Source organism: Pituophis catenifer, unplaced genomic scaffold, assembly GCF_029215685.1.
Source record: "Pituophis catenifer annectens isolate HBS135680 unplaced genomic scaffold, rPitCat1.0.hap2 SCAF_5, whole genome shotgun sequence".
Lineage (NCBI taxonomy): Eukaryota > Metazoa > Chordata > Lepidosauria > Squamata > Colubridae > Pituophis > Pituophis catenifer.
Genome location: NW_027256885.1, coordinates 106,529,641 through 106,554,815, shown reverse-complemented (window position 1 = coordinate 106,554,815; position 25,175 = coordinate 106,529,641). Strand labels below are relative to the sequence as shown.

At 47.5% G+C, this 25,175-nt stretch overlaps 1 protein-coding gene across 1 annotated transcript in view; it reads left to right on the top strand.

Annotated features, from left to right (window-relative positions):
* The window catches only part of RBM33 (RNA binding motif protein 33), a 324,419-nt gene that overhangs the window by 242,969 nt on the left and 56,275 nt on the right, over nucleotides 1–25,175 (top strand). Inside the window, exons 15-16 of the mRNA XM_070944365.1 lie at nucleotides 10,173–10,460; nucleotides 16,122–16,757. Coding sequence (XP_070800466.1) covers nucleotides 10,173–10,460; nucleotides 16,122–16,757 — 924 coding nt within the window. The remainder of the gene's footprint in view (nucleotides 1–10,172; nucleotides 10,461–16,121; nucleotides 16,758–25,175) is intronic.

The window sequence follows — 25,175 nt, the reverse complement described above, 5'->3', positions numbered from 1 at the left end:
GTTGACATATTAGATAGGTATAGAATAAAAACAAGCTACCACCATATAGGTAAGTGGTTGTCTTTGAGTTGAGTGGGACTCTCAAGTGAAAGATGCTAGGAGCTGGAAATAAGTACTGTAGTTTATAAAGTGCTACAGATTACCTACTGTTACCATAGATTATGAGTTCAGTAATATCAGGAGGGATAAGCAGTGTCTCATTCATCCCACCACCAGACCTGCCCCACCCAAATAAGATAGCCTGGAAAGAAAGGAGCTGGGGTTGCTTTCTCTGGTAGTTTTATGACACCACCACCCCTCTCCCAGGGAGTCATGAGTAAGGTTGAAAGAAAGAAAACGTCTTCCTCATTCTAATAATAAAAGAAAACACAAAGACAGTTTAAAAGCAGCAGCTTTTAATTTACAAAGGTGTAGTTTACCTGAAGGGGGTTATACCACATAATTCCCAATACACAAACTGGCACCCAAAGTATTTACAGTATTTATTAGAAAACATGGTAGCAAAGAGAAGCATGGATGAGCATCACAAAAAATAATATGTTTAAATAAAGTAATAATAAGGCAAACTCATTTGAAATGGCGAATGAGCCTACTGGAATAATAGTTGTGAAACTATAAACAATCAGAATAGAGCTGGAAGTGACCTTGGAGGTCTTCTAGTCCAGCCCCCTGCTCAAGCAGGAGACCCTGTATACCGTTTCAGACAAGTGACTGTCCAGTCTCTCTTAAAAACCTCCAGTGATGAAGCACCCACATCTTCTGATGACAAACTGTTCCACTGGTTAATTGTCCTCACTGTTAGGAAGTTTCTCCTTAATTCCAGGTTGCTTCTCTCCTTGATTAGTTTCCATCCATTGTTTCTTGTCTTGCCTTCTGGTGCTTTGGAAAATAAGTTGACCCCCTCTTCTTTGTGGCAGCCCCTCAAATACTAGAATACTGCTATTGTGTCATCCCTAGTCCTACTTTATAAAATGGTACTAATACTTCACTATTTAAGTGATTGTCCACTAGCACTCCAAGGTCCCTCTCAGAGTTACTGTTTTTGAGCCACGTTTCACCTAATCTGTATTTGTACCTTTGGTTTTTCCTGCCTAAGTGTAAAACCTTGTTTTTCTCCACATTAAATGTCATGTTGTTGGGTAGGGCCCATTATTCAAGTCTGTCAAGATCTTTTTGGATCCTGAGCTTGTCTTCTGGGGTGTTGGCTATTCCTGCCAGCTTAGTGTCATTGACAAATTTGATGAGTTCCCCCCTCTCGCAGGTTTGGCCCTCCACGTTATCAAGGGCCTATCTTGATGACGGGTTTTGGAACCCCGAGATGGCATGCGGCAAAGAAGAGACTGAGGGGTTTTTTAAGTGGGTTTTTAATTAAAATTTTAAGGGGTTCGGGGGGTCCAGGGTGGGTTTGGGGGGTAATCCACCAGGGTCAAGACCGGGCCCTGTGAGGGGCTGCGGCATTAGGGACACAGGGTCGGATGTTAGGGAGGGGGCTGGAGCTCGACCTAGGGAGGGCTGTTCTATCAGTACTGTGGGTGGGAGGGGCAGATATGGTGGAAGCAGGGGGCCACATCATGTTTGGGGAGTGCACACACGCTATCTTCGAGCGATTGCGCACTCCGGTCCCCAATGCTTCTCTCGTTCCCCAGGTTGTTCAGATCCTCAGCGCCTGAGCCTCCGGCTGATGTTGTGCAACGCCAGGTCCGTGGTAAATAAAGCCCCCCTCATTTACAATCTTATTCAGGAGGGGGGAGCGGACCTGGTGGGTATTACGGAGACCTGGCTGGGTCCGGAGGGGAGGTGCCCCTTGTGGAAATGTGCCCGCCAGGTTTCCAGGCATTCCATCAGCCGAGGGCTCAAGGAAGGGGCGGGGGGGGTGGCGGTTATTATTAATGAAAGCCTATGTCCGAGGGAGGCCACTGTTCCTCAGATAGCCGGATGTGAGTCCCTCCTTGTGAAGTGGGGTCAGGGGGTGCAGGTGGGCCTGCTAATTGCGTACCTGGCTCCCTGCGACGCAACAGCGGCCCTACCCGAGCTACCTGATGTGATAGCCGGGGTGGCAGTTGATACTCCCAGGTTTATGGTTATGGAGGATTTCAGCCTGCCATCGGTTGGTGAAACGTCAATGGTGGCTCGGGAGTTCATGGCTTCCATGACGGCCTTGGACATGACCCAGTTAGTTCATGACCCTATTCACACAGGGGGACACACTCTGGATCTGATTTTTGTCTCTGGTCAGTGGCAGAATGATCTAGAAATAGGGGATTTAGTCATCGAGCCCTTGTCATGGTCTGATCATTCACTCCTTAAAGTGGACTTTCGAACCGCAAACCCTTGCCGCAGGGAGACAGAACCGGTTAGATGGTTCCGTCCCAGGCGCCTGATGGACCCGGATAGGTTCCGGATGGAGCTTGGGCCACTCCCTGAGGCTCTGGCTCACGGCTCAACTGAAGAACTAGTGGCGGCCTGGGAGAGGGCGGCCGCTGGGGCTTTGGATCGCGTCGTGCCTTTGCGGCCTCTTGGTTCTCTGAGGAGCTGAGAGAGATGAAGCGCCAGAAAAGACGCCTGGAGAGTGGTTGGAGGGCCAGCCGTTCTGAATCTGACCGAACACTGGTGAGGTCTCATATTAAGACCTACCTAGTGGCGATCAGAGCGGCAAAGTCTAGCTACTTTTCCGCTCTGATTGCGTCTGCAGATAATCGCCCAGCCGTCCTGTTCAGGGTGACCCGCTCCCTTCTCCATCCGGGAGCACGGGAAGACCCCTTGCAGGGCAGGGCTGAGGATTTTGTGCAATATCTGCATGACAAAATCGCTCAGATTCAGGAGGGTTTGGACTCCGACTGGGTAGATCCAGATTTATTTATTTATTTATTTATTTATTTATTTATTTATTTATTAATTATACTGCCCTACTCCTGAAGGACTCAGGGCGGTGAACAGCCAAAAGATAAAATACACATAGTACAAATGTTAAAAAACCATTTAAAAATACATTAAATACTTTGGCCCAAAACAAATTTAAAACACCCCAATTTATAAAACAAATTTAAAAGCAATTAAAAGGGAGGTTAGGCCAGACAAGCCTGCTGGAAGAAGAATGTTTTGAGGGCACGGCGGAAAGTGCGCAAATCCGGGATCCTCCGTATCTCTGGGGGGAGCTCGTTCCAGATGGCAGGTGCACCCACACAGAAGGCTCTCCGCCTGGGGGCCGCCAGTCGACATTGTTTGACTGACGGCACCCTGAGGAGACCCTCTCTATGGGAGCGTACTGGTCGGTGAGAGGCTACTGGTGGCAGAAGGCGGTCTTGTAGGTACCCCGGTCCTAAGCCATGGAGCGCTCTAAAGGTGGTAACCAAAATCTTGAAGCGGTCGGAGAGAAAGGAGGAGAACCACCGCAACACGGTGCCCCCCACCCCTAACTCTTCCAACCGGTGCAGCATGATACCATGGTCGATGGTATCAAAAGCCACTGAGAGGTCTAATAGGACCAGGACAGAGGAGCAACCCCTGTCCCGAGCCCTCCAGAGATCATCCACCAATGCGACCAATGCCGTTTCCGTGCTGTATCCAGGCCTGAAGCCCGACTGGAACGGATCTAGATAAGCCGATTCATCCAGGTACTGAGGAAGCTGTCGCGCTACCACACTCGCAACAACCTTCGCAACAAAGCGAAGGTTGGAGACTGGACGATAATTAGCCAACACTGCCGGGTCCAGGGAAGGCTTCTTGAGGAGAGGTCTCACCACCGCCTCCTTCAAGGCGGCGGGGAAGACACCCTCACTCAAGGAAGCATTTATAATCCCCTGGAGCCAGCCTCGTGTAACCTCCCGGGAGGCCTGCACCAACCAGGAGGGACATGGGTCCAATAAACATGTGGCCGCACTCAATCTGCGCAGTATCCTGTCCACGTCTTTGGGAGTCATAGGATCAAACTCTTCCCAGATAATATTCTCAAGACCTGCCTCCATCATCCCTCCTGAATCTACCCAGTCAGAGTCCAGGTGTTCCCGAATCTGTGTGATTTTGTCATACAGATACTGTACAAAGTCCTCAGCTCTACCCTCTAAGGGGTCCTCCCGCGCTCCCTGGTGGAGCAGGGAGCAGGTCACCCTAAACAGGGCGGCCAGGCGATTATCTGATGATGCAATAAGAGCGGAAAAATAATTGTATTTTGCCGCTTTTATCGCCACCTGGTAGGTCTTAATATGAGACCTTACCAGTGTTCGGTCGGATTCAGAACGGCTGGCCCTCCAACTGCTCTCTAGGCGTCTTTTCCGGCGCTTCATCTCCCTCAGCTCCTCGGTGAACCAAGGAGCCAGGTGAGACCGGCGCCGGGTCAGAGGCCGCAAAGGCACGACCCGGTCCAAAGCTCCAGTGGCCACCCTATCCCAGGCGGCCACTAGGTCTTCAGTCGAGCCGTGAGCCAGAGCCTCAGGGAATGGCCCAAGCTCCGTCTGGAACCTATCCAGATCCATCAGGCGCCTGGGGCGGTACCACCTCATCGGTTCCGCCTCCCTGCGGCAGGGTGTGGCGGTTCGAAGGTCAAAGCAAAGGAGGGAGTGATCCGACCATGACGGCTCAATCGCTATATCCCCTATCTCAAGATCACTCAGCCACTGACCAGAGACAAAAACCAAGTCCACCGTGTTTCCCCCCGTGTGAGTAGGGCCATGAACTAACTGGGTCAGGTCCATGGCCATCATGGAAGCCATGAACTCCCGAGCCACCTCAGATGCCTCACCGATGGATGGCAGGTTAAAATCCCCCATGACCATAAGCCTGGGGGTATCAACCGCCACCGCGGCTATAACGTTGAGCAGCTCGGGCAGGGCCGCCGCCACGTGGCAGGGAGCCAGGTACGTAACCAGCAAGCCCATCTACACCCCATGACCCCACTTCACACGGAGGGACTCACATCCGGCCATCTGAGGAACAGTGGCCTCCCCCGGACCAAGACCTTCTTTAATGACAACCGCCACCCCCCCCCGCCCCTCCCCTGTGACCTCGCCAGATGAAATGCACAAAAACCAGGTGGGCACATTTCAACGAGGGGGATCCCCCCTCCTGGCCCAACCAGGTCTCCGTAATACCCGCCAGGTCCGCTCCCCCCTCCTGAACAAGATCGTAAATGAGAGGGGCTTTATTTACCACGGACCTGGCGTTGCATAGCATCAGCCGAAGGCCCAGAGCCTGAGGGTCTGTGCAACCTGGGGAACGAGAGGAGCATTGGAGGCTGGAGCGCGCCACCGCTCGAAGACAGCAAGCGTGCACTCCCACAACATGATATGGCCCGCCATGTCTGCCCCTCCCACCCACAGTACTGATATAATGTCCATCAACAACACAAGCTCTGACCCCCTCCTTGATCCCGAGTCCCGCACCTCCCGTGCCGTGCTCCTCAGCCGGACCAGGCCTCCTCCCCCGCGGGTTCTCCCCCAAACCCACACAACCCACCCCCCTTCCAGAACCCTTTAAAATCTTGTTTAAAAACTTCCCCAAAAAAACCCACAGCCCCCTCCTCGCAACATGCCATCTCTCAGGATTCCAAAATCCGTCATCAAGATAGGCCCTCGATAGAGTGGAGGGCCAAACCTGCGAGAGGGGGGAGTCTCGCAGGGCAAGGAGCTCAGACACCGAGTACATCCGATCATTAGGGGTGAAAATAGTCCGTGGTCGGGAGACCACCATGGTGTTATAAGTCCACAGGGGAAAAGTTCCAATCCATGGCACAAGCAACTGGACTCCATTGCCCTCTCACAGCAGTGGAGGGGAGATACATGCCATTCGACACCCGGAAATTTCTTGGCCCAGCCATCCTCTCACAAAGGCTAACCAGTTGAAGTAATCCTAGGATTGATGGAAACCGGTAGTGAAGGGCAGCCATACACCGACTCCCTCCGGACTTGTGTCCCGAGATGGGGTGATGGAGGTGGGTCTTGAGAATGTTAGCTGGGAGGAGTTTGACCTTGTGACTCCCGAGGACGTGGACAGGGTTCTGAGTAGGTTGAACGCGGCCACATGTTTATTGGACCCGTGTCCCTCCTGGTTGGTGCTGGCTTCCCGGGAGGTTACACGAGGCTGGCTCCAGGGGATTGTCAACGCTTCTTTGAGTGAGGGTTTCTTTCCTGCCGCCTTGAAAGAGGCAGTGGTGAGGCCCCTCCTCAAGAAACCTTCTCTGGACCCGGCTGTTTTATCAAACTATCGTCCAGTCTCCAACCTTTGCTTTGTGGCGACGGTTGTTGAGAGTGTGGTGGCGCGACAGCTTCCCCAGTACCTGGATGAAGCGGACTATCTGGATCCGTTCCAGTCGGGCTTCAGGCCTGGGTATAGCACGGAAACTGCATTGGTCGCATTGGTTGATGATCTCTGGAGGGCTCGGGACAGGGGTTGTTCCTCTGTCCTGGTCCTATTATCATGCTGCGCCGGTTGGAGGGGTTAGGGGTGGGGACTACCGTGTTACGGTGGTTCTCCTCCTTCCTCTCTGACCGTACGTAGTCTGTGTTGGCAGGGGGGCAGAGGTCGACCCCGAGGCGCCTAGTTTGTGGGGTGCCGCAGGAGTCGGTCCTCTCGCCCCTCCTGTTCAACATTTATGTGAAGCCGCTGGGTGAGATCATCCGTAGCTTCGGGGTGGATTTCCATCAGTACACTGATGATACTCAGCTGTACATTTCCACCCCGGGCCACCCCAATGATGCTCTTGAAGTGATGACCCGGTGCCTGGAGGCCGTACGGATCTGGATGGGGAGAAACAAGCTCAGACTCAACCCCTCCAAGACCGAGTGGCTGTGGTTTCCGGCGTCCCGTCATAGTCAGTTGGTTCCATCACTGACTATAGAGGGTGAGATCTTGGCCCCCTTAGAGAGGGTTCACAACTTGGGCGTCCTCCTGGACTCACAGCTGTCTTTAGAAGACCATCTGATGGCTGTGGCCAAGGGGGCTTTTTATCAGGTTCGCCTGATCCATCAGTTGCGTCCCTTTCTGGACCGGGACGCCTTGCGCTCGGTCACTCACGCCCTCATCACTTCCCGTCTGGACTACTGTAACGCTCTCTACATGGGGCTTCCCTTGAAGAGCACCCGGAGGCTCCAGCTGGTCCAGAATGCGGCCGCGCGGGTGATTATGGGGGCAACTCGATGCTCCCATGTAACACCGTTCCTGCGTGAGCTGCACTGGCTCCCGGTGGTCTTCCGGGTGCGATTCAAGGTGTTGGTCGCCACCTTTAAAGCCCTCCATGGCATAAGACCTGGGTACTTATGAGACCGCCTTCTGCCTCCGATAGCCTCCCACTGACCAGTACGCTCCCACAGAGAGGGTCTCCTCAGGGTGCCGTCGGTTAGACAGTGTCGACTTCCCCAGGGGGAGAGCCTTCTCTGTGGGGGCACCTGCCCTCTGGAACGAGCTGCCCCCGGAGATTCGTCGGATTCCCGACCTTCGTACTTTTCGCCACGCCCTTAAAACACTATTATTCCATCAAGCAGGTCTGGCCTAAAATATTATTTTTAATGGGTTATTTTATTTTAGATTATTGGCCAAACTATTTAATAATTTTAAATTGTTTTTAACTTTTATACTGTTGGTTTTTTATCTTGGCTGTACACTGCCCTGAGTTCTTCGGGAGAAGGGCGGTATAAAAATTTAATAAAACTAAACTAAACTAAACTAAACTTTTATTTCAACTAAGTCATTTATGAAGATATTGAAGAGTACCAGGCCTAAGACAGAACCTTGTGGTACCCCACTGCTTACTTCCCTCCATGTAGACATAGTACCATTAAGGACTACTAATTGAGTATGGTTTCTCAGCCAGTTACAAATCCATCTAGTGGCGATGCTGTCTATCCCACATTTTTCTAGCTTACTAAGAAGTAGGTTGTCTACTTTGTCGAATGCCTTGCTGAAATCTAAGTATATTATGTCCACAGCATTTCGCTGGTCTACTAATTTAGTCACTTAGTCAAAGAATGAAATAAGATTGGTTAGGCATGATCTGTTTTTAACAAACCCGTGCTGGCTACTAGTTATAACTTTATTTGTTTCTAGATGTTTGCAGATCTGGTTTTTGATCATCTTTTCCAGTACCTTCCCAGGTATTGATGTTAGGCTGATTGGTCTGTAGTTTCCTGGGCCTGTTTTTTTCCCTTTTTTAAAGATGGGAACCACATCAGCTCTTTTCGAGTCCTCTGGTAGTTCCCCAGTGCTCCAGGATTTTTGAAAGATATGGTACAATGGTTCTGAGATGACATCTGCCATCTCCTTCAGAACTCTAGGATGTAATCCATCAGGTCCTGGTGATTTATATTCATCAAGGTCAGACAGATGTTCTCTTACCGTTCTCTTGCTTATTTTAATTTTTATTTCTAGTCTGTCTTTTACAGTTATGTTTTTGGTAGGTTGGGCTATAGTTTCTTTTTGCATGAAGACAGACTGATGCAAAAGCAGTTCTGCTTTCTCTCTGCTGCCTGTTACTTCCTTGCCATCTTCTCTCTTAAGTGGACCTACTGTTTCCTTGACTTTTTCTTGTTGTTTATATGTTGAAAGAAACTTTTTTTTATTATCTTTGAGTTTTGTTGCAAGTCTTTGTTTATTCTGAGCCTTTGCTTTCCTGACTTCATCTTTGCAGATTTGGGCTATATGCTGATACTCTGCCTTAGTTATGTGTCCCTCTTTCCATTTTTTGTACTTGTCCTTTTTGTCTTTCAGTTTATCAGAGAGATCTTTGTGCAACCATACTGGTTTCTTCTTGGATTTTCTGTTTTTCTTTTTCGGTGGTATTGTGTTGAACTGGGCTTTTATGATCATATTTTTCAGGGTTTCCCATGCTTCTTGAGTCATTTTCCCCTTTAGGATTTTCATCCATGGAATTTTAATTAGGCTGTCTCTGAGTTTGTTAAAATCAGCTCTTTTAAAGTTTAAGACACTGCTTGGATTATGTTCAATTGCTTGTATTTGCATTATATTGAATTCCAATATGACATGGTCACTTTCACCCAAAGTTCCGGCAACTTCAACTCCCTCTATCACTTCTTCTCTATTAGTAAGAATTAGGTCCAGTATAGCTTTTCCTCTAGTTCCCTCCTCTACCTTTTGGATGACAAAGTTGTCAGGTAGGTTGGTTAGGAATCTGTTCGATTTCCCACTTGCTACAGAGTTTCTCCCAGTTGATATCAGGGTAGTTAAAGTCTTCCATTACTACTGTGATTTGTTTCCTACATACATTTGTAAGTTGTTTAGCAAAAAGTTCATCTATTTTTTTTTTTGCTTGGTTTGGTGGCCTGTGTTATACGCCTATAACAATGTCATTTTTTTTCCCTTTTATATTGACCCATATGGATTCTAGGAGGTTTTCATCCTTGGTTTTGTGGAATTCTGTAGAGATGTAGTGATCTTTTATATATAATGCAACTCCACCTCCTCCTTCGTTAGGTCTGGGTTTTTTGAATAGTTTGTATCCTTCCATCAGTACATTCCAGTCATGAGTTTCATCCCACCAGGTTTCAGTAATGGCAATTATATCATATCTGCCTTCATGTACTAATACTTCAAGTTCACCCTGTTTGTTCCCTAAAATTTGAGTGTTCGTGTATAGGCACGAGATCTATGGATCTTAGGTATGTTTCTTATATCTTCTACTTTGTAACTGGGTTTTCCAGCTTTTCCATCACTTTCTACTTCATTGTATTTTTCCTTTTTTTTCTTCTTCTTTCTCTTTACTCCCTGCCTCCTTATATGATTGGTTATCTAGTGTTTTTTTGCTAATAAGACTCTAGAGTTTGAGCACATGGAAAATAAAATCAAAGTTTATAACCCAGTCCAACTGATTACTTACAACTGATCCTGGAACTCTGGATGCCATTGATTCTTTGCTGAGTTCTGGAAATTTCTCATTCCATATTACTTGGAACAGGGCAGTCTTTTCCTTCCCCCAGACAAACCTTGACATAAAATGTCTCTAGCGAAATTCTTTCTGGCTAGTTAACTTCAGGACAGGAGTGGGGCAGGGGTGTAGGAGAGCTGTTTCATGTAATTTAGCCAAATGGGCCTCCTAGCTTTCCTTACTAGAGGGGGAAGGTTATATTGCCTGTACATCAATTCTGCTCTATTAAGAAACCCTGAATTTTGACTTGTTCGAGATACTTGTCACAGGATAAGTTTGTAATAACTTTTTTTTCTTTCAGAACACACCAACACAAAGCATTTTAAAACGTCCAAACCAGCAGCTCCAGTCATCTACCCCAAGGAATAGTAATTTGCGTGAATTGCCAATAGCACCTTTGCATTCTGTTGAGGCTGCTAACAACCAACGAACTTCAGCTCCTGCTGCTCAAGTGAAACCTATTACTAGCACAACACCTGTTACAAGGCCTGTTACAGGTGTCAAGAACCAACTGGGAAGGACCGAGACCAAGCCTAGAGCAGTTATGCCCGTGACTCAACCTAAAACGGAGGTCCAATCTGAACCAGAGGTAGGGGTTCTATCTAGCAAAGGCCCATTGGGTACTCATCTTCAATTCAGCAGTGGTTTTGAACAAAGGTCACTTGAGATAGACTGTACTCTTCTGTACTTGTGTTCTAGTTTTATTACCTGCCAAAATATGTTCATTTTAAATGTTCAGGAATTTAAAAAAAAATTGATTTAACCTACCATTCAGGAAGAAGAGGTGTTTGTTAAGCCTCAATGACTATTAAATCTGAAAGGTACTTTTGTACATACTTAAAAAGTCAGATTGCTATTTTGCATATGTCTAAAAGTATACAGCCTGAAGTGCCCTGTTGCATTGCAAATGGAGGCTAAGGAAAACTCCTTCCCACCATTTTTTCTGCTGGCCTACATCTCCACTCTTCCCAGCTTTTATTTGATGGATAGAGCTGCTCATCTCACATCAGTGATTCTGTGTGATGTACAGAGTCCCATCATAGCAGTACAAAGTATTATTGAGGCACAGTGGCTCAGTGGCTTAAAGTAGCTGAAGATGGTCTCAAGTCCTAGCACCGTGTGGCAGAGTGAGCACCCATCACTTGCCTCAGCTTCTGCCCACCTAGCAGTTTGAAAGCATTCTACATGTGAGTATATAAATAGGTACCACTTTGGTGGGAAACGTGGTAGCGTTTTTTTATTTGAAAAGTTTTACAAATACATTTTCTCCCCAGTTTCCCCCCCCCAAAAAAAACCCCAAAACCCTCCCTAACCCTCCCCTTTTCCCCCCAGGACTTCCTCAAAATAAAATCCTAATCAAAAATACATTTTATGAAACTTAAACCCCTCCACCCCCTGTATACTATTTATACCTTCATAAAACTCAATTAATCTATCCCTACGTAATACATTCATTCAGCTAAAAGCTATCTGATATTTCCTAGTTTGATATTTATTCTGCACATAATCTATCCACTTTTTCCATTCCCATACATAAGACTCTTGAGATTGGTCTTTTAAATATGCTGAAATCTTCGCCATCTCTGCGAAACTGGCCATCTTCAAAGTCCATTCTTCAATAGTGGGCATAGCATCACTTTTCCAATATTGACCTATCAATAATCTCGCTGCTGTCACCATATACAATATCAGCTTTGTTTCACCCAATGTAAAACCCTTAGCTATACCCAATAAAAACAGTTGTGGAGGAAACTGAAGTTTTATCTTCAAAACATTTTGCATAACCCACCAAATTTTTATCCAAAAAGCCTTCACTTTCTTACAAGTCCACCACATATGATAATATGTGGCATCTAAGCAATCACATCTCCAGCATTTTGGTTGAACATTAGGATACATACACGATAATTTCTTAGGATCTAAATGCCACCTATAAAACATAGCGTTTTGTGCAGACAGTCAGACCCCTGTCAGTGCTAGACCTGCCCGGATACAATGCCCAACTGTGAGGCAACATAAATGGTGAGAGAAGGCCCTGGATGACACTGCAGGATGCTGCTCATCTTTTTAATGTGGAGCTAGTTTGCCCCCTGTGGTGCACCATGGATAAGTGTGTCAGCGTGAACTAAACGAGCTAGCACTCTTTGGCAGCCAAATAACTACCGTATTTTTCGGAGTATAAGACGCACCTTTTTCCCCCCAAAAAGAGGGTAAAAATCTGGGTGCGTCTTATACTCCAAATGTAGCCCCACCCAGCCTCGCAAACAGAGATTTCAGAGGCTGAAAGAAGCCTCTGAAAGAAGCTTCAGAAAAAAAGCCTCTGAAAGGCTTATTATCTAAAATAATATGGCAAGCAACAAAAGAAGAATCAATAAAAGTTCTAACCAAACTATGCTAACAAATCTGGAGAATGACACAATAACCAACAGGTTGGAAGAAGTTAATCTACATACCAATACCAAAGAAAGGAGATTGAACAGAGTACAGATAGTCCTTCAGAATAAAAGCCTCTTGAAATGCCATGCTAGCGATTAGGAGACTCAGGAGCTTTGATGTTTTAGTCATCTCATTTGTCAATTCAATTTGAAATAAGAGATTTTTGTCTTATGAAAGTAGCTCTTGAAGTCTGTGTTAGTTCAGGTGTTACGTTGCATTCTCGTTTCTCAGCTTTCTCCAAAGCTGCTGCTTTTGTCTGACAAGAAATTTTTCTTGATCCATGTTGTTTTTCAATAAGTCTAGTCTCATTTATGAATCTGTTCAGGTTGTTTGTTTATTTATTTAGCCTAAAACAATCTTTGGGGGCGGGTTCCCGGTGGGCCAAACAAATGGATACAATGGCTAAGAATATGCAGAGTGCGAGTATTCAGTAGTAAACAATGCATATTTAGGATTTGTACACATTCTATAAAAAATATAGTCACAGTTTCACTTAGTGATTAATATTATGTCTCTTTCCTCTCAGTTTTTTCCATTTTCTTGTAACTGCTTACTGATTGCATAATAGTTTTCTTAGCAGTATAAAATTAATAATAGACAATGGTGTATTTATATCATCAGTATTCCTTAGTCGAAATTCTATATAGATAATATAACCAGTTTATTTATTTATTATTTATTTATTTATGTAATTTATATGCCGCCCTTCTCCCGAAGGACTCAGGGCGGCTTACAAGAACGAACAAAAAATTACATAAACATTAAAATCAATTTAAAATTAATTAAAATTAATTTAAATTATTTAAAATCACCCCTACGGATTCAGCCCATTTGGTGAAAAAGCCACGTCTTCAATTCACGGCGGAAGGAGAGGAGGTCAGGGGCTGTTCTGAGGCTGGTGGGCAGCCCATTCCAGAGGGTCGGCGCTCCTACAGAGAACGCTCTCCCCCTGGGGGCCGCCAGCCAACATTGTCTGGCTGACAGCACCCTGAGGAGGCCCGCTCTGTGTGAGCGCACCGGACGATGGGAGGATGGCAGGAGATGATCCTGCAGGTACCCTGGGCCTAAGCCATGTAGGGCTTTATAGGTGAGCACCAGCACCTTGAAACAAACCCGAAGGACCACCGGTAGCCAGTGCAGCTCGCGCAGGAGAGGTGTCACACGGGAGTACCAAGAAGCCCCCGTAACAACCCGCGCGGCCGCATTCTGGACTAACTGTAGTCTCCAGGTGCATCCCAAGGGCAGCCCCATGTAGAGGGTGTTACAGTAGTCCAACCGAGACGTAACAAGGGCATGAGTGACCGTGGCAAGGGCATCCCGATCTAGGAAAGGGCGCAACTGGCGCACCAGGCATACCTGAGCGAAGGCCCTCCTGGTCATGGCCGTCAAATTATCTTCTAAAGATAGCCATGAGTCCAGGAGGACACCTAGATTGCGAACCCTTTCTGAGGGAGTAAGGACCTCCCCTCCCATCACAAGTGACGGGGCCACTAGATCACGAGATGCCGGTATCCACAGCCACTCAGTCTTGGATGCGGGACATCACAGAAAGAGCATCCCTAGGGTGATCCGGGGTGGAGATGTAAAGCTGAGTATCATCAGCATATTGATGGTACCTCACCCCGAAACCACGAATGATCTCACCCAGCGGCTTGCTTTGCTTTTAATTTATATTTCATATAGATGTTAAAGAGCAGGGGGGAGAGAACTGACCCCTGAGGCACCCCACATGTGAGGGGCCTCGGGGTGGATCTCTCTCCCCCCGTGCATACAAACTACGAGCTGCCCGAGAGGTAGGAGGAGAACCACCGTAAAACGGTGCCTCCTACCCCCAACCCCCCGAGTCGCTGCAGTAGGATACTATGATCGATGGTATCGAAAGCCGCTGAGAGGTCAAGAAGGACCAGGATGGAGGAGCAACCCCCATCCCTGGCCGGCCAGAGATCATTCACTAGGGCGACCAATGCCGTTTCCGTGCTGTAACCGCGTCTGAAACCTGATTGGTCCAGGTCCAGGTAGTCAGTTTCCTCCAGGAACTGCGGAAGCTGCTGTGCCACCACGGACTCAGCAACCTTCGCTATAAAGCGAAGGTTGGAGACTGGACGATAGTTGTTAAGGGAGTCTGGATCAAGGGTGGGCTTCTTGAGGAGGGGTCGAACCACCGCCTCTTTAAGTGTGGCGGGGAAGACCCCTTCCCTCAGAGAAGCGTTGACAACCACTTGAATCCAGCCTCCAGTCACCTCTCTGGCTGCAGAAACAAGCCAGGAGGGACAAGGGTCCAATAAACACGTGGAGGCACCCAGTCGACCCATGATCCTGTCCACTTCATCCATCGAAACAGGCTCAAACCCAACCCAGATGCTACCATCAAGACAAGCCCCTGTTGCCTCGCCAGACTCTGCCCAGAGTCCAACCCAGTCAGAATCTGAGCGATTTTATCTTGCAGAAACTGTACAAAATCCTCAGCTCTGCCCTGCAAGGGGTCAAATTTAAGTTAAATTTATTGTCAAAGAAAAGTATATTTATTATACAGTGTATATGGTTTGTAGCTTTCTGTAGAAGTGAAGACTGCTGTTATATTTAAAAAGCAGCAATTCACATTACAGGTAGTCCTCGACTTACAAGAACTGGCTTCCTCATTGACTTTGCTTGTCAGAAGGTCGCAAAAGGTGATCACATGACCTTGAGACACAGCAGTGGTCATAAATATGTACCAGTTGCCAAGCATCTGAATTTTGATCACATGAACATGGGGATGCTGCAAAGGTCGTAACTGAAAAACGGTCATAAACCACATTTTTCAGTGCCATTGTAACTTTGAGCGGTCACTAAATGAGCTGTTCTGAGTGGAAGACTACCTGTATTAAAGTATGTTGAACCTGCAAATTTAAAAACAACAAGAAGAATTGTCTTTTGCTTTTAATTTCTCAGTAGCTTTGAATAAAGATATATATCCTGCTGGAATTTTAAGTCTACTGGAAAGATGATTTGGCACACAAAGGCTATAATACTTTCTAAAACGCTTAAGACTGGAATATTAAAGCCATTCCTGATATTAATATTTCAACCTTGTATTTGGCAACATTTTAATTCTGAAGAGAGTACATGAGTTCAAGATCAGAGAGACTGACTTCTGTTCGTTATAAACAATGATTGTGTGACAAATGAGTTTCAGATCAGAAAAATCAGTAGTTCTGATCAGGGCCTTTCAGGTCATTTACCATCCTACCTTTTGTTAGTTTGTCAGAAAAGAGCAAGATAAAACCTGTGTGACACAGTGGGCTACCTCATATTGTTACTGCATCCATCTGAAAAAGTATTTGAGTTCTTGAATTATATTAATAGTTTAATTAGTTTCAGCAACTTCTAAATGAGTTCCAATTTAGAAGGCTTCAGTTTCAGCTTTCTGATTTACTGTATTTAAAAGTCCAAAATTGAGTAGCATATTCTTTGCCTCTTCATTGCTTGTTTGATTAATAGCTCATAAACATTTGTTAGTGGCTGTCATTAAAGACAGAGTTAATTTAAAAATACCACTGGGAAAATGTGCCATCTTATTAACAAGTGTCATCTCTTCTTCTTCTTCTTCTTCTTCTTCTTCTTCTTCTTCTTCTTCTTCTTCTTCTTCTTCTTCTTCTTCTTCTTCTTCTTCTTCTTCTTCTTCTTCTTCTTCTTCTTCTTCTTCTTCTTCTTCTTCTTCTTCTTCTTCTTCTTCTTCTTCTTCTTCTTCTTCTTCTTCTTCTTCTTCTTCTTCTTCTTTTTTGACAAAGTTGGTTTTTACCATGCATAACTTTCTTTTCTGGCTACTTTGCAGTTTCCTGATGAAGATGAAGAAACCAGACTGTACTGTTTGAAGATCGAGGAACAGAAACGCCTCAGGGAAGAGATCTTGAAACAAAAGGAGCTCAGGCGACAGCTTCAAGCTGGGGCCCGAAAAAGAGAATTGCTGGAAAGGCTGGCACAGCAACAACAAGGCTCTTCAGGCCAACAACAGGAGGAAGACCCTTCACAGCTGCCCACCAATGGAAATCCATTGCTTTCCCTTCCTGGTGCACAGCCCCGCCAAAATGTAAAATGCAGGCTAATGGTTAAAAAACAAGAGCCAGTCATTCTAGGTTCCACAGTTGTTCAGCCTAAGACTGTAAATGTTCTCCAGGCTGGAGACAGTGCGCAATGTCAAGGACAGCAAATAAAAACTATAAAGCAGCTAAGGCAGGCTAAGACAGTGCCCAAAAACAAGCTCCAGCTACCCAATAAAGCTTTGCAAACAAAGCTTTCCGCTGCTGTGCACTTGAACCTGTCCGAGATTGCTCGGGTGGCATCAGTGCAACGCCAGCCTCAAGAGCTGAAGTCTGGGATGAAAAGAACCGTCATGCACCGGGCAAATAGTGGGAGTGGAGATGGCCCCCATATTGGCACCAAAGTCAGGGTGATAAAATTGTCAGGAGGGGTAAGTTACCAGGCATGTCTGTCTCTTATTTTTGTGTGGTTGGTTTCTGATCTCCATCTGTCTTCTTCTTGTCATTTTCAGAAGCTCAAAGTAAGTGATCTGGGAAAGAATAAGCTAGCCAACACCCATGTTTATTTTGAACTGGCATAGTTGCATGTGGAAAGATAGATACAAAGATATACACTGTGTGCACAATTATTAGGCAAGTGAGTATTTTGACCATATCATCATTTTTATGCATATTTTCCACCTCCAAGCTGTATATACTTGAATGCTTATTCGATATAAGCATGTCAGGTGATGTGTATTTGTGTAATGAGGGAGGGTGTGGCCTAAGGAGATCAACTCCTTATATCAAGGTGTGCATAATTATTAGGCAGCTTCTTTTCCTCAGGCAAAATGGGCCAAAAAAGAGATTTAACTGATTCTGAAAAGTCAAAAATTGTAAAAAGTCTTTCAGAGGGATGCAGCACTCTTGAAATTGCTAAGATATTGGGGTGTGATCACAGAACCATCAAACGTTTAGTTGCAAATAGGCAACAGGGTCACAAGAAATGTGTTGAGAAAAAAAGACACACATTAACTGCCAAAGATGTGAGAAGAATCAAATGTGAAGCTACCAGGAACCCATTATCCCCCAGTGCTGTCATATTCCAGAACTGCAACCTACCTGGAGTGGCCAGAAGTACAAGGTGTTCAGTACTCAGAGACATGGCCAAGGTAAGGAAGGCTGAAACCCGATCACCACTGAACAAGACACATAAGTTGAAATTGCAAGACTGGGCCAAGAAATATCTGAAGACAGATTTTTCAAAGGTTTTATGGACTGATGAGAGTGACTCGATGGACCAGATGGATGGGCCCGTGGCTGGATCAGTAACAGGTACAGAGCTCCACTTCGACTCAGACACCAGCAAGGTGGAGGTAGAGTACTGGTATGGGCTGGTATTATTAAAGATGAGCTAGTTGGACCTTTTCGGGTTGAAGATGGACTCAAAATCAACTCCCAAACTTACTGCCAGTTTTTAGAAGACACTTTCTTCAAGCAGCGGTACAGGAAAAAGTCTGCATCTTTCAAGAAGACCATGATTTTTATGCAGGAAAATGCTCCGTCGCATGCATCAAAGTACTCCACTGTGTGGCTAGCCACTAAAGGCCTTAAAAATGAAAGAATAATGACATGGCTCCCTTCCTCACCTGACCTACACCCTATTGAGAACTTGTGGACCCTTCTTAAACAGGAGTTTTACGGAGAAGGAAAACAGTACACCTCTCTGAACACTGTCTGGGAGGTGTGGTTGTTGCTGCACAAAAAGTTGATCGTCAATAGATCCAGAAACTGACAGACTCCATGAATGGAAGGCTTATGACTGTTATTTTAAAAGAAGGGTGGCTACATTGGTCACTGTTTTTTTTTTAACTGTCAAATGTTTATTTGTAAATTTTGAGTTGTTTATTATTCTCACTTTAATAGATGCAAATAATTTGTAAACAAATTTATTTATTTATTTATTTATTTATTTATTTATTTATTTATTTATTTATTTATTTATTGTTTATATTTATATACCGCCCATCTCCCGAAGGACTCGGGGCGGTGAACAGCCAACAGATAAAACACAAGAAATACAAAATTAAAAACAATATTAAAATCCGATTAAATTAATTTGGCCCACAATTAAAAGCACCCCTGTTTTAAAACCCATAATTAAACAGTTAAAAATTAAAACAATTTAAAAGAGTTAGGCCAGCCCGGCTTGTTGAAATAAGAACGTCTTTAGGGTACGGCGAAAAGTGCATAGATCCGGGATCCGCCGTTTCTCCCTTGCGCTGCTTAGAGAGTCCATTGAGTGGGAGGTTCCTCATCCGATTGGTCTCTACTGAGTAAGAAATTTGCCTAAACACACCTCCTCTTCCTGCTTAGCCCAGTTCCTTACTCAGTCCGAGTCTCAATCACTTGTTTTTTCCTGGAGCTCCATTCCTTGGACTCTCTAAGCCTAATTTTTGGTTGGATTCTTGGAATTTCTTATTTTTCTTCAACGGGGAGCAAGCACAGAGAGGAATTTCACAAGAGTTGATCAGCTGTAGAGCGCTAGCTTTGGCAGCGGCTCGAAGCACTTCTTTCAACCCAGCGTGTGATCGTGAGTTAATGAGGCGGGAATGGGGGCTGTTTCGTCGGCCTCAAGCTGTGTTTATAATGATTTGTGCTGCGGGTTGAATAGAATCAAAGGCTGGCTGACTTTTTGGGACTTTTTTTCTGACGTTGCAGAGAAAGGAGAGTGCGTGGGAGGCTGTGTTGCTCAGCCTTACGCTAAGGGAATGGAGAGTAGCCTCGTGGTGTCTTGGCTCAGCTCCTCCCTGTATTGCCTCGAGATAGGCTTAAAGGAGCTGTTTGCAAGGATTTTGGAGTGTCTTTGGGGCTGTTCCGTCGGTCCTGGGGCATTCTTCCCCGTTTTTATTTATTTATTTATTTATTTATTTATTTATTTATTTATTTATTTATTTATTTATTTATTTAAAGGGTGCTAATTATGCTTGTTTGCTCTGGATCCTGGGATTACTCTGCAAGGCTTGGCGCCATTTTTAGAGTAGGACTGCCCTCCTCAGTCCTTCACCTGAGCCGCCATTTTGACCCGCCCTTAACGCTGAGTCATTGGGCGCCATTTTGTTCCTAACTGGGCCATTTGCAGTTTATTTTGTATGCCTGTCTCTTTTTACTAACTGCCCTAATATTCCCTGTTTATTTCAGGTACCTTTTGGGCAGGATTCAGTGAATCTTCTGACTGTTTATACATTCTTGCTGATTTATAATCATGGCAGAACGCACCCGTTCTACTAGAAGCTCCAAGGCCCACTCCCAGCATAAAGGAGGATCAGGGTCCAGCTCCTCCTCTCTAGCCTCTGCTTCTCTTTCTGCTGCTGCAGAGAAGGACGCCCAGAGAAGGCACATGGCCCTCAACAAGCAATTTGATAAAGCAAAAAAGCAAGCTGAAGCCATTGTGCATTCTCCTCCCTCTGTCATGCCTGTTCCCCTTGATCTCATTCCAGAAGAGTCTCCGGAGCCGCCTCCCATTCAGGACTCCTCCTCTTGGTCTCCAAACATCGATTCTTCTGCTCAAGGTGACCAGTCTATGGTGAGAGAGATTTTTATGCAGGGAACTGAGGTTCCATCGCCTGTGGTCGCTCAGCCCTCTGCCACATTCACTCCTACGTCAGCGGGGCTCCGCCCTCCAGAAGGTCAGTCCTTTTCTATTCCACCTGGGATGTGTGAGATGATAGCCCAGTCGGTGGCTAAAGGCATTGAATCTGTCTTCTCAAAAAGAGGCATTTTGGCTCCTCCTTCTGTGCCAGCTCCATCCAGACCTTCCTCAAGCTCTCCTCCGGTCTTGTCCCAAGAGGTTCCTGCTCCTTCCCGATCTCCTTCTCATTCGCACCACAGTGACCAGTCCTTTATTGATGAGGATGAATATCTCGACTTCTGTCTTTCTGATGATGAGGAGGATTCCCCTTCTAGCAATTCTCCTTCCACAGGACTCTTCCGTCACGAGATGTTCAAGACTCTCCTGCACAAGGCCAAGGTCACAGCAAATATGGGTCTGGCTCAGCCTACACCGCTGCCTGCTTCGGAGTCTTCTGATTCCAACGCCAGTCTTTTTACCGAACGTATCGCCCAACAAGATGCTGTTCCTTCTCCTAAGCTTTTTGTTGATACTGTTCAGCGTCAATGGTCTCAACCGGGTTCCATTTCCAACCCCAGTGGATTGGATAAGAAATTGTATTCTGTGGAGCAAGAGTTTGAAGAGCTTCTCAAGCTCCCTGTCATTGATCCTCCTATGGCCAGCCTGACTTCCCCCAGCATTCTTCCATCTGATGCTGCTGAAGGTCTCCGCATGGAGGACAAACGGGCTGAAATATCAACACGTAAGACTCATTTGGCCTCTGCATGGGCCATCAAGTCGGCTACGGCAGCCTCCTTTTTCGCCAGGACCTCTCTCATCTGTCTTAAACAGATGCAGGCCAGAGCATCCACAGAGGATACCCGTTTGCAACAGGACATTAGCAAGATAGTTGCCGCCACTGAATACATGGCGGATGCGACACTCAACTCGGCCAAATTCGCCTCCCGCGCCATGGCTTCCAACATCGCCTCACGTCGCCTCCTTTGGCTCCGTCACTGGCAAGCGGACATGAAGACCAAGTGGCATTTGGCGTCCGCCCCCTTTAAAGGGGGTGCTCTTTTTGGTGAGGCATTAGATCCTGTGTTGGTGGAAGGTCGGGACAAGAAGAAGGTCCTTCCTCTTTCGTCCAGGCGATATGACCGGAGGTCTTGCTTCCCGTATCGCAGACAGTCCTTTCGTCCCTCTGAACAGGGGTTTACAATTCCACAACGTGCAGGTCAATTCAGCCAGTCCTCCGACAGGATCCAGGACCATCAGCCCTACAGGGATCGTGGCCGTCAATCCCAGGGCAGACGCCCCCTTCGCCCCTATCACAGGAAATAACCTTGCAGCTCCTTTACTTCCCATTGGTGGTGGGCTTGCGCATTTCGCTGATTTCTGGCGCTCCACGACCACAGACGCATGGGCCCTTCAGACGGTGTCCATTGGAGTCACCCTGGAATTTGTTTCTTCCCCCCACGCAGATTTGTTCAATGTTCTATTCCCACGGACCCTGCCAAGCGGGCCTCGATGGAAGCTGAGATTCTGCATCTTCTCTCCATTCAGGCCATTGAACCGGTCCCTACAGAACACCAGGGCTCTGGGTTCTACTCCATTTTGTTTCTTGTTCCAAAGAAGTCGGGGGGTATATTTTGGATCTCAAACGCCTGAACGTTCACATTCGTTATAGGCGCTTTAAGATGCATTCCCTCCATTCCATACTGGGTGGCATTAGATTGGGGGATTTTTTGTCATCCATTGACCTCCGGGAGGCCTATTTACATGTTCCCGTTAGGCTCTCCCACAGGAGAGTTCTTAGGTTTTGTTACGGGCATGCACATTATCAATATAGAGCAATGCCCTTTGGCCTTTCCTCAGCCCCCCGTATTTTTACTAAGCTTTTAGACGTGGTGGCGGCCCATTTGCGTTCTTTCCCTATCAGACTGCAGTGTTACTTAGATGATATCCTTATTCAATCTCCCTCGTTTCAACAGGCTCAGGAGGATGTTCGACTCACCATCGAGGCTCTTCAACTACACGGTTTCACCGTGAACTGGGAGAAAAGTCAGTTAAGTCCTTCCACAGACTTAATTCACCTGGGAGCCCGCATCGATACAGCGTTGGGTCAGGTATTTCTGTCGCAGGAGAGGCGTCACAACATCAGGTCCACGATCAGGCAGATCAGGGCACTTCGCAGGGTTCCACTTCTCTGGCTCTCCCAGTTGCTGGGGCAGATGATTTCATGCCTGTCAATCGTTCCCTGGGCGAGATTACACTCCAGACCTCTTCAATGGCTCCTTCTTCCAAGCCAGAGGGCAGGCATCAGCACCTCTTCTACTCGGGTCAGGGTTCCACCCAAGGTCCTCAAGTTGTTCCTCTGGTGGACCTCTCCCGCCCTGGAAAAGGGATCTCCCCTGCTCGAACTTCACCGCCTGGTGATCACCTCGGATGCCAGTCTGGCGGGTTGGGGGGCCCACTTCATCTCCCAATTTGTTCAGGGTCGTTGGACTGCCAACGATCTCCGCAACGACATCAATTGGCTGGAGTTGCGAGCTGCCCATCTAGCTCTCTTGTCACTTTCAGAGTCACCTGTCCGGTCATCATGTTCTTCGAACGGACAATGTCACGGCAAAAGCCCACGTGAATCGCCAGGGCGGCACCCGTTCTAAGCTTCTCATGGACGAGGCCGCCCGGTTGGGTCCTTGGGCAGAGAGGCACCTGCTCTCCTTGCAAGCGGAGCACATAGCGGGAATCCACAACACTCGCACGGACTGTCTCAGCCGCACCGACATCGACCAGGCAGAATGGCAGCTGCATCCCTCTCTATTTCATCAGATCGTTCAACACTTCGGCCTACCAGCGTTGGATCTGTTCGCCACTCCGGCCAATGCGCAAGTGAACTGGTTCTTCTCCAGGTACTGGGCACCAGGAGCAGAAGGCACCAACGCCCTACATTGCCGGTGGCCTCCGGGTCGACTCTACGCCTTTCCTCCCATTCCTCTGATCCCGAGGGTCATTCGAAAAATATTGGAGGAGAGGGCGGAAGTCATTCTAGTTGCTCCTTTCTGGCCCCGGAGAGCCTGGTTTGCGGATCTCAAGGACCTCTCCATCGCTCCTCCCTGGAGGATTCCACTGGACCAGGTTTCTCTGAGACAAGGGGCCGTGTCTCATCCAGACCCCCAATGGCTTCAGCTAGCCGTCTGGCTATTGAAAGGGACCTACTAAAGCAAGAGCTTTATTCCGAGGAAGTGATAGACATTCTCCTGGCATCTCGCAGGAGTTCCACCACTCGCATTTATGAAGCCAGCTGGTCCGCATTCCGTCGATGGTGTAATTCGGCGCACATCGACCCCACTCGGGCCTCCATCCTGCAGGTCTTGCAATTCCTACAGGTGGGTTTCAAAGCTGGTCTGGCGGTCAACACCCTCAGACGACAGGTGGCTGTCCTGTCTACTGTTCTTTCCTGCAAGGGCCACAGATCCCTGTCACTTCATCCTCGTGTCCGGTGTTTTCTCCGAGGAGTAACCAACTTACGTCCGTCTGTTGTCCACAGATATCCTTCCTGGGACCTTTGTCTGGTCCTGCAGGCCCTTATGGACTCGCCCTTCGAGCCTTTATCAACAATCAGTCTTAAGTTTCTATCCTTTAAAGTTGCCTTTTTAGTTGCCATCACCTCTGCTCGCCGAGTTTCCGAGCTTGCTGCACTTTCTGTTCACAAGGACCTATGTTCTTTTCACCCCGATCGAGTCATCCTTCATCTGGACCCCACCTTTCTTCCAAAGGTGAATTCCCACTTCCACAGATCGGAGGAAGTTGTTCTCCCAGACTTCTGTCCCCATCCCGTTCACCACTCTGAACGTCGCTGGCATAAGTTGGATGTCCGTCGAGCACTCCGTACCTACTTCTCCCGGACAGCTTCCCACCGCAAGTCAGAATCTTTATTTATTTCATTTCAACCTACCTCACTCGGCTCCAAGGTTTCTTCGTCCACCATCGTTAGGTGGCTCAAGGCATGTATCACCCTGGCCTATGAACATAGACACAGACAAGTTCCTGGTCGTGTTACTGCGCACTCAACTCGCAGTGCAGCCACCACTGCGGCTTGGGCCACTCAGGCCCCCCTCCTCGAGATATGCAAGGCGGCTACCTGGGTGTCCCCGAACTCGTTTATTCGTCACTACAAGTTGGACAAATTTGCCTCAGTCGAGGCGGCCTTTGGTCGTAGGGTTCTTCAGCACGTCCTTCCTGTTGAAGGCGATTCCACCTCCTCTGTTTCTTCCCGCCCTGGGGATATTTAGCTTGGGTATATCCCACTCAATGGACTCTCTAAGCAGCGCAAGGGAGAATGAACATTGGACTTACCTGAAGGTTCTTTCTCCTTGCGCTGCGGGAGAGTCCATACCCACCCTTGTTGTGTTTCTGTTGGAGTTTTTTTCTTTCCTTCTGTTATGTTTCGCTCAGGATGTCAGTTTCTTCGGATTCGGACTTCATGCGGAACTGGGCTAAGCAGGAAGAGGAGGTGTGTTTAGGCAAATTTCTTACTCAGTAGAGACCAATCGGATGAGGAACCTCCCACTCAATGGACTCTCCCGCAGCGCAAGGAGAAAGAACCTTCAGGTAAGTCCAGTGTTCAATCTCCGGGGGCAGCTCATTCCAGAGGGTAGGTGCCCCCACAGAGAAGGCTCTCCCCCTGGGGGCCTCCAGTCGGCATTGTTTGGCCGACAGCACCCTGAGGAGCCCCTCTCTATGGGAGCGTACTGGTCGGTGGGAGGCTATCGGTGGCAGAAGGCGGTCTCGTAAATACCCGGGTCCTAAGCCATGGAGCGCTCTAAATGTGGTAACCAATACCTTGAAGCGCACCCGGAAGACCACCAGGAGCCAGTGCAGCTCGCGCAGGAGAGGTGTTACATGGGAGCGCCGAGTCGCCCCCATAACCACCCGCGTGGCTGCATTCTGGACCAGCTGGAGCCTCCGGGTGCCCTTCAAGGGGAGCCCCATGTAGCGAGCATTACAGTAGTCCAGGCGGGACGTGACGAGAGCATGAGTGACCGTGCGTAAGGCATCCCAATCCAGAAAGGGATGCAACTGGCAAATCAGGCGAACCTGATAAAAAGCCCCCCTGGCCACAGCTGTCATATGCTCTTCTAAAGACAGCCATGTATCCAGGAGGACGCCCAAGTTGCGAGCCCTCTCTGTGGGGGCCAACAACTCGCCCCCAATAGTCAGCGATGGCACCAACTGACTATATCAGGATGCCGGA